At 43.6% G+C, this 9,618-nt stretch overlaps 1 protein-coding gene across 1 annotated transcript; it reads left to right on the plus strand.

Annotated features, from left to right (window-relative positions):
• Positions 1-7,131: 7,131 nt before the first annotated feature.
• LOC132761676 (zinc finger protein 135-like) lies at positions 7,132-9,227 on the plus strand. Its single transcript, XM_067461570.1, has one exon. It carries the CDS (start codon positions 7,397-7,399, stop codon positions 8,516-8,518), a length of 1,122 nt encoding a protein of 373 aa, XP_067317671.1. The 5' UTR covers positions 7,132-7,396; the 3' UTR covers positions 8,519-9,227.
• Positions 9,228-9,618: the final 391 nt, after the last annotated feature.

A 9,618-nucleotide genomic window follows, 5' to 3' on the forward strand; every position in this document is an offset into this window, starting at 1 on the left:
AAACATTCACAACTACCTCCAACAGACAAGAGTTCCTTCTCCCACCCTGGACATTATTCCACAGGTATAATGTTACAATCAGGGCCAGCTAACACCTCCCAACAAAAGGATTCCCCCAGGCAAGAAGCAGCCAGGCTTTGAAGCTGCTAGGTATTTATTGTGTCATCAGCAACCATACCATTGTATTACAATTCTAACAGAGCAAAACAAACACAGAGATTAAAAAGAAAAAGAAAAAAAAACACAGATTTTGCAAATTTGGTATTTGGTTAAATGTCCTTTGACCAGTATCTGGCCACTTGGAGTGCCTCTGGTGTTGCCGCAAGAAGATCCTCCATTGTGCATGTGGCAGGGCTCAGGTTGCATTGCAGCAGGTGGTCAGTGGTTTGCTCTTTCTCCGCACTCGCATGCTGAGGATTCCACTTTGTAGCCCCATTTCTCGAGGTTGGCTCTGCATCTCGTGGTGCCAGAGCGCAGTCTGTTCAGCGCCTTCCAAGTCGCTCAGTCTTCTGTGTGCCCAGGGGGGAGTCTCATTTGGTACCAGCCATTGATTGAGGTTCTGGGTTTGAGCCTGCCACTTTTGGACTCTCGCTTGCTGAGGTGTTCCAGCGAGTGTCTCTGTAGATCTAAGAAAACTATGTCTTGATTTAAGTCGTTGACGTGCTGGCTGATACCCAAACAGGGGATGAGCTAGAGATGTCTCTGCCTTGGTCCTTTCACTATTGGCTGCTACTTTCCGGCGGATGTCAGGTGGTGCAATACCGGCTAAGCAGTGTAATTTCTCCAGTGGTGTAGGGCGCAGACACCCTGTGATAATGCAGCATATCTCATTAAGAGCCACATCCACTGTTTTTAGTGTGGTGAGATGTGTTCCACACTGGGCATGCGTACTCAGCAGCAGAGTAGCATAGCGCAAGGGCAGATGTCTTCACTGTATCTGGTTGTGATCCCCAGGTTGTGCCAGTCAGCTTTCGTATGATGTTGTTTCTAGCACCCTGCAAGGCCATTAAATGCTAATCAAGGTGGCCAATGGAAACATTCACAACTACCTCCAACAGACAAGAGTTCCTTCTCCCACCCTGGACATTATTCCACAGGTATAGTAACCCCACTGGCCTAGTTTCCCACAGACCTCCCAACCTCTGAGCACGCCTGCCATAGATGTGGGTGAAATGTCAGGAGAGAATGCTTCTGAAATATGGCCAGGCAGCCTGGAAAATTCACAACAACCCAATAATAATACTGATAATAATCTTCTGGGAGTTGTAGTTTTGGAAGGACTTTCGGAAGTCAACAACCAATAACTTTTTAATTTTTATTTTTTTTCTAAATAATTTTTTTCTGTCCTTTTTCTATTTTTACTTTTTCATGATTTTTCCCCACTTTTTTTCTTTTTTTTCTCTCCCCATTCCATTTCCCCCCTTTATTTTTTTTATTTCCTAAATTTTTCTACCTTCACTTTTTGTCCCCTATAGCAATAGGATTCTTTCTTTTTATTTTTCCCCTCCCTAGATAGTATTCCTTCCCGCTCCCCAAACGTTCCACCCTCTTTCCCCCAAAATCCACATCCCGAGATCCCCTCTTTCTTTCAAAATTAAATAAAAACTATTTAAGAATTCCCCCAGGCAGGAAGCAGCCAGGCTTTGAAGCTGCAAGGCTATTCAATGAGGCAAGGGAGGTTTATATATATATCCCATGGAATAATGTCGAGGGTGGGAGGAAGCTAACGCCTCTCAGTGAACAATTCCCCCAGGCAGACAGCAGCCAGGCTTTGAAGCTGCAAGGCTATTCAACGAGGCAAGGGATGTTTATATACATCCCTGTGGAATAATGTCAAGGGTGGAGGGAAGGTAACGCCTCTCAGTAAACAATTCCCCCAGGCAGGAAGCAGCCAGGCTTTGAAGCTGCAAGGCTATTTGGTGAGGCAAGGGAGGTTTATATATATATCCCATGGAATAATGTCGAGGGTGGGAGGAAGCTAACGCCTCTCAGTAAAGAATTCTCCCAGGCAGGAAGCAGCCAGGCTTTGAAGCTGCAAGGCTATTCGTCGAGGCAAGGGAGGTTTATATATATCCCGTGGAATAATGTCGAGGGTGGTAGGAAGCTAACACCTCAGTAAACAATTCCCCCAGGCAGGAAGCAGCCAGGCTTTGAAGCTGCAAGGCTATTCAATGCTAATCAAGGTGGCCAAGGGCAACTATCACACTTGCCTCAAGCAAACAAGAGTTCTTTCTCCCACCCTGGACATCATTCCACAGGGATATATGTAGCCTTCACTAGCCTAGTTTCCAACAGGGCTCACATAGATGTGGGCGAAATGTCAGAAGAGAATGCTTCTTGGCCAGGCAGCCAGGAAAACTTCCCTGTGGAATGATGCCCAGGGTGGGAGGAAGCACTCTTGCCTGCTTGAGGCAAGTGTGATGCTGCCGTTGGCCACCTTCATTAGCATTGAATGGCCTAGCAGGTTTCAAGGTGTGGCTTCTTGCTGCCTGGGGGAATCCTTTGTTGGGAGGTGAGAGAGGAGACAGAGGTCAGGGGAAGTCCTGTGGAGGAAGGAGCAGGCTTGTTTTCTGCTGCCCTGGAGATTAGAATCAAAGCACCCCCGACAGATGGCCATCCAGCCTCCACCACATTCCCTCCAGGGCAGAGAGTTCCACTGCTGAACAGCTCTCACTGTTAGCTCTCCACCTGAACATTAGCTGTCTTCCTCATGTTCAGGTGGAGTATCCATCCTTTCCTGTCTTTTGAAGCCATTGTTCCATTGCGTCCTAGTCTCCAGGGCAGCAGAAAACAAGCCTTCTTCCTCCTCCCTAGGACTTCCCCTCACGTACTTATACATGGCTCTCATCATGTCTCCTCTCAGCCTTCTCTTCTGCATGCTAAACATGCCCAGCTCTTTAAACCGCTCCTCATGGGGCTTGTTCTCCAAACCATTGATCATTTTAGTCGCCCTCCTCTGGAAACATTCCAGCTTAGCGTCAACCTCTCCCTTCAATTGTGGTGCCCAGAATTCCCCTGTCATCCACTTGAGAATGTTAGAATCTTGAGGCTGGCCAATCAGAAACCATATGCAAATTTCCTTTCCCCTCTCAGCCACTTGAGCATGTTGGAATGTTGAGGCTGGCCAATCAGAGACCATATGCAAATTGTACCACAGTGGCAGCCAATCAGAAAGCTGCCACATACACCTACATCCGCCCTCCGCATACATACATATACATACAAACTCTTTTATTATATACTACCTTGGAGACCCGGCGCTGCCTGGGTTATTAGGGAAAGTGGGTAATGGCGGTTCCATATGCCAAGTTTGGTTTTTATTGGTCATTGGATGACAGTTGCATTGTTTTCAGTAAGTGAGTGAAGGTACTCCAAGTCCCATCATCCATGGTCCACCCTCCAAACTGCAGCAGGATGTAGAGTGGATCATGAGGGCTTTGTGTGCCAATTTGGTCTTGATCAGTCATTGGATGAGGGTCACAGTGGTTTTAGTAAATGAGTAAGGGTACTGCAAGTCCCATCATCCATAGTCCGTCCCTCTTAAAACTGCATGAGGATGTAGAGTGGGCCATGAGTACCCTGTGTGCCAAGTTTGGGCCTGGTCTGTGATTTGTAGGGGCTACAATGCTCTATAGGAAGTGAATCGGGTGAAGGTACTGGAAATCCCATCATTCATGGCCCATCTTGCCCTAAACCACACCAGGTTTTAAAGTGGGCCATTGGGCCTCTGTGTGACAGGTTTGGTCCTGATCCATCATTGGTGTGGGCCACAGTGCTCTAAGGTAGTGAGTTAAAGTACTGCAAGTCCCATCATCCATGGTCCATCCTCCCTCAAACTGCACCAGGATGTAGAGGTCTTGTGGGGGGGGGGGGGGTCTGTGTGCCAGGTTTGGTCTTGTTCTTTCATTGTTGGGGGCCACAAGATATTTTGGACTTCAACTTCCACAATTCCTGACAGCTTCAGGCCCCTTTCCTTTTCCCTCTGCTACTTCGGAATGTTGAGGGTGGCCAATCAGAGACCATATGCAAATTGTACCACAGTGGCAGCCAATCAGAACGCTGCCACATACACCTCACTTCCTCCCTCCACATATAAACACTGACTTTTATGATATACATAGATATATTATTATATTATATTATAATATAATATAATATAATATTATATTATATTATATTATATTATATTATATTATATTATATTATATTATATTATATTATATTATATTATATTATTAGCATAGCACAGGAGACATGGCGGAACTGTCCCCTGGCCTCCTCTCTCTTCACTCTGGCCCAGAGCAGCAGATGGTGCGCGCGCGGGGGGGGGGGGGGGGCAACTGATGACATATGCAGGAGACAAGGAGGAGCTGACTTCCCTGGATCTGGACACTAGACTCCTATGGATGCCGTCGGCTTTTTTGCTGCCGCATCACATTGTTGGTTCATGTTTAACTTGTTTGTTGTCCACGAGGACTCCAAGATCTTTTTCACACGTCCCTCATTCTGTATCTTTGCATTTAATTTTTTTTCTGCCTAAGTGGAGTATCTTGCATTTGTCACTGTTGAACTTCATTTTGTTAGTTTTGGCCCAATAAAAAGAACCTATGCATTAAAGCAGGGGTCCTCAAACTAAGGCCCGGGGGCCAGATACACCCCTCCAAGGTCATTTACCCGGCCCTTGCTCAGGGTCAACCTAAGTCTGAAACAACTTGAAAGTACACAACAACAATTCCTATCTCATCAGCCAAAAACAGGCCCACACTTCCCATTGAAATACTAATAAGTTTATATTTGTTAAAATTGTTCTTCATTTTAATTGTTGTATTAAGTGGTTTTTTGCATTACTAATAAGATATGTGCAGTGTGCATAGGAATTCATTCATATTTTATTCAAATCATAATCTGGTCCTCCAACAGTTTGAGGGACTGTGACCTGGCCCTCTGTTTAAAATGTTTGTAGACCCCTGTTTTTAAGCATAGATTCTTTTTATTGCAATTTCCAGTGTGAAAGGGGACATTATATTACACAACGTTTACACTTTTACACAAAGAATGTCATTGGGCATACAGACATACAGATTTTATACAAATAATAATAATAATAATAATAATAACAACAACAACAACAACTTTACAGTTTTGTACCCCCCACTCCATCTCGCCAAAGGGACTTGGTGCAGCTTACATGGAGCCAAGCCCAATCAACACAGTTAAAAACACATGAAAAAGCAAACAACAGTGTGAAACAAAATAAAACCAACAACAGTATAACAATATATAAATCAGGCATCAAAACAGCAACAAAACAAAAAACAAAAACAAAAAAAACAACCAGTAGCAAATTCATTTTATCGTCATGGACGGGTGGACTAGTGCAATAATAATTAAAAAGATAGGGTAGTAGCAAGCGCGATTGGCAGAGATGAAAGAAAGAGCCTTCTTGGTGGTGGCCCCCCGGTCTGTGGAATGTGTTAGCGTTTAGCGGAAGTTTTGCACAGGCTTGGTAGAAATCATGGACTCTGGAGACTTCTGGTTATAAAGCAGGTTTAATTTATTTAGAGCAGTTCAAAACACATCTATTCCAGTAAGTGACAACATATGAAGAATACAGTAGGCAGAAAAAAGGAAGTAGAAAAGTAAACAATTCTGCAGCTGCTTGGCTGTTTGGCAGATATCAGATACTCCCTAATTTTTTTCACAACTCAGCTCAGAGTATTTCAGGGCTACTATCTCACAGCCTCAAACATAAACATATATCACAGGAATATAATCTTGTGGCATCCATATTACAACTACATGAAATTACATTTAAAACACATTACATATTTTGACATATTCTGATAATATGCATTCCCCAGTGAAATCAGGGCGACTGCATCTCTCCTCTTCTTCAGGAAAAAACTCAAGCCTTGGCTCTGGGACCAAGCATTCGGGCAGCTGGCTGAGCATCAGCTATAATGATTCGTGAGAATTCTCAGTGAAGAGACCTTGGACTGGACGGGATTCGCAAATTCAGACTTGGTTGCGTTAATATTTTAAGGTGCACAAAGTATTATGTTATTGATTTTGAAACTTCAGATATGAGGTCATATGACAGGTTTATTACTTAGAAACACAATATAGAGGAAATTTGTGGGACATTATGATTCATTCGGATTTTATAACATGGAAGACAGACCCCCAAGAAACAATTAAGGGAAACTTTGCATGCAGGCATTGGGACTGCTGTAGCCAAATGTTAAACACAAAGTATTTCACACATCCAACTAGTAATATCACAGTTTCCCTACAAGATCATACAACGTGCTCTTCAGAGAATGTAATATATGCAATTCAGTGTCCCTACAACCTATTGTACATTGGGATGACCACCAGGCCCCTGAGAACTAGAATGTATGAACACCGTTCTCGGATTAAGAATGGCAATACTGACTCCCCCTTATATATGCACTTTAGGGAAAAGGCACACTCAAGTTACAGTTTCAGGTTCTGTGCTTTGGAAAAACTACACACCAGACCTCATTTAGATATGAAGAAACTACTTTTAATAATGTTTTGTTGAAGGCTTTCATGGCCGGAATCACTGGGTTGCTGTACATTTTTTGGCTGTCTGGCCATGTTCCAGCAGCATTCTCTCCTGAAGTTTTGCCTGCACCTGTGGCTAATGGCACCTTCAGAGGTTCTTCTTGGCAGTGAAGAAAGTGGTGTATATATTCCTGTGGAATATCCAGTGTGGGAGAACGAACCCTTGTCTATTTGAAGCAAGTGTAAATGTTGCAATTAGCAAGTTTGAATTAGCATTCGCGTAGACATGAAGTCTTCAAAGTCAATCAGTGAGGATATCTGCAGAGAGGTGGCCTGGCCTCTGTTGCCTGGAGGAAACCTCTGTTTTGGGAGGTGTTAACTGGCACCTGATTGCTTGCTGTCTGGAGTTCTCATGTTTCTGAGTGCTGGACACAGAATCTTATTTGAAAACGCAGAAATGCTGGGGGATTCATACCTACTTCAAGCAGACAAGGGTTCTTTCTCCCACCCTGGACATTATTCCACAGGGATAGAGACACTCCACTTGCTTCATTGTCCAACAGAAACTCTGAAGACCTTGATGTTTGCATTTCTGGATATTTCCATTTTCAACATAACCCATGAAGGGAAAGGGGGAAATTGTGGAGGTAAAGAAAGTTTTTCACCTTCATCTTTGATCTTTTACTTCTTTCTTAACCAGGGAAATGAAGATTCTATGGAGCCACCCCTTGGATGCAGCAATGAAATCAATATAGGAATAAGAACCTCTCTCCAGGTGAGGGTCTTGCTGAAATCTTGACCTCACATACAGACAAGGAAGGAAAAAAAGAAGACTGAATGATCTGTATTGCAATTAAACACCGATATCATGGCAGACATGGAGGAGAAAGCATTTATATGCCTGGAATGTCGGAAGAGTTTCACTTGGAGGTGTGATCTGAAGCGACATCAAAGGACTCACACGGGGGAGAAACCCTATACATGCCTGGAGTGTGGAAAGAGCTTCGCTCAGAGATCATTTCTACGTTTACATCAAAGGATTCACACGGGGGAGAAACCCTATACTTGCCTGGAGTGTGGAAAGAGCTTCACTCACAGTTCAAATCTACATTCACATCAAAGGATTCACACTGGGGAGAAACCCTATACATGCCTGGAGTGTGGGCAGAGCTTCACTCAGAGTTCAGGTCTACGATTACATCAGAGGATTCACACTGGGGAGAAACCCTATACATGCATGGAGTGTGGGCAGAGCTTCTCTCAGAGTTCAATTCTACGTTCACATCAAAGGACTCACAGGGGGGAGAAACCCTATAAATGCCTGGAGTGCGGAAAGAGCTTCACTCACAGTTCAAATCTACATTCACATCAAAGGATTCACACCGGGGAGAAACCCTATACATGCCTGGAGTGTGGGCAGAGCTTCACTCAGAGTTCAGGTCTACGGTTACATGAAAGGACTCACACTGGGGAGAAACCCTATACATGCCTGGAGTGTGGGCAGAGCTTCATTACAAGTGGAAGTCTACGTTCACATCAAAGGATTCACACTGAGGAGGAACCCTATACATGCCTGGAGTGTGGAAAGACCTTCACTCATCATTCAGGTCTACGCTCACACCAAAGGACTCACACTCTGGAGAAACCCTATAAATGCCTGGAGTGTGGAAAGAGCTTCATTCATAGTTCAGGTCTACGTAGCCATCAAAGGACTCACACTGGGGAGAAACCCTATACATGCCTGGAGTGTGGAAAGAGCTTCACTCAGAGTGGAAGTCTACGTTCACATCAAAGGATTCATACTGGGGAGAAACCCTATACATGCCTGGAGTGCGGGCAGAGCTTCACTCAGAGTGCACATCTACGTTCACATCAAAGGAGTCACACTGGGGAGAAACCCTATAAACACATAGTGTGTGGGAAAAGCTTCTCTGAGAGTAGAAATCAACATAGACGTGGAATCCACACTGGAGAGAACAGTGGTGTTTGACCCCAAAGAGAGTTTCCCAGATAGAGCTTTCCAGACTTTTCATGTTGATGAAACACTTATTAGATATACATCTTTTTGTGACACAGTAATTTAGTTTAACTAGCAAACCAGAGGTTCAACAACCTCATATAAGATATTCAATATAATACTATATTATATAATACTAGCTGTATCCAGCCACGTGTTGCTGTGGCACATTTTGGAGAAATGGGAAAGAAAGAAAAGAGGAAGAGCTGGTTTCTAATCTATCAATACACAACTGAAGTGGCAAAGTGTCAACCTAATATAGGCGCATTTCCGTCTCCTTGAGGCCAAAGGGTTATATGGATGTGTGGAAGGGCTCTGGGTTGCCTTAGTCCACACTGCCATATAACCCAGTTCAAAGATATTATATAGGTATTATTATTGTTGTTATTATTATAGACATATTATTATAGGCATATAGATATTATTTTTATTATTATAGATATATAGATATTATTATTATAGACATAGATATTATAGGCATATAGGTGTTACTATTATAGATGTATAGGTATTATTGACTGACAGATATAATTATAGACATATAGATATTATTATTAGCATATAGACATTATTATTACAGACATAGATACAGAATGGGTGACGCCTGGCTCGAAAGCAGTACGTGTGAAAAAGATCTTGGAGTCCTCATGGACAACAAGTTAAACATGAGCCAACAATGTGATGTGGCGGCAAAAAAAGCCAATGGGGTTTTGGCCTGCATCAAGAGGAGCCTAGTGTCTAGATCTAGGGAAGTCATGCTACCCATGCTCTATTCTGCTTTGGTTAGACCACACCTGGAATATTGTGTCCAATTCTGGGCACCACAATTCAAGAGAGATATTGACAAGCTGGAATGCGTCCAGAGGAGGGCGACTAAAATGATCAAGGGTCTGGAGAACAAGCCCTATGAGGAGTGGCTTAAGAAGCTGGGCATGTTTAGCCTGAAGAAGAGAAGGATGAGAGGAGATATGATAGCCATGTATAAATATGTGAGAGGAAGCCGCAGGGAGGAGGGAGCAAGCTTGTTTTCTGCTTCCCTGGAGACTAGGACGTGGAACAATGGCTTCAAACTA

The sequence above is a fragment of the Anolis sagrei genome, chromosome 1 (assembly GCF_037176765.1).
Source record: "Anolis sagrei isolate rAnoSag1 chromosome 1, rAnoSag1.mat, whole genome shotgun sequence".
Taxonomy (NCBI): domain Eukaryota; kingdom Metazoa; phylum Chordata; class Lepidosauria; order Squamata; family Dactyloidae; genus Anolis; species Anolis sagrei.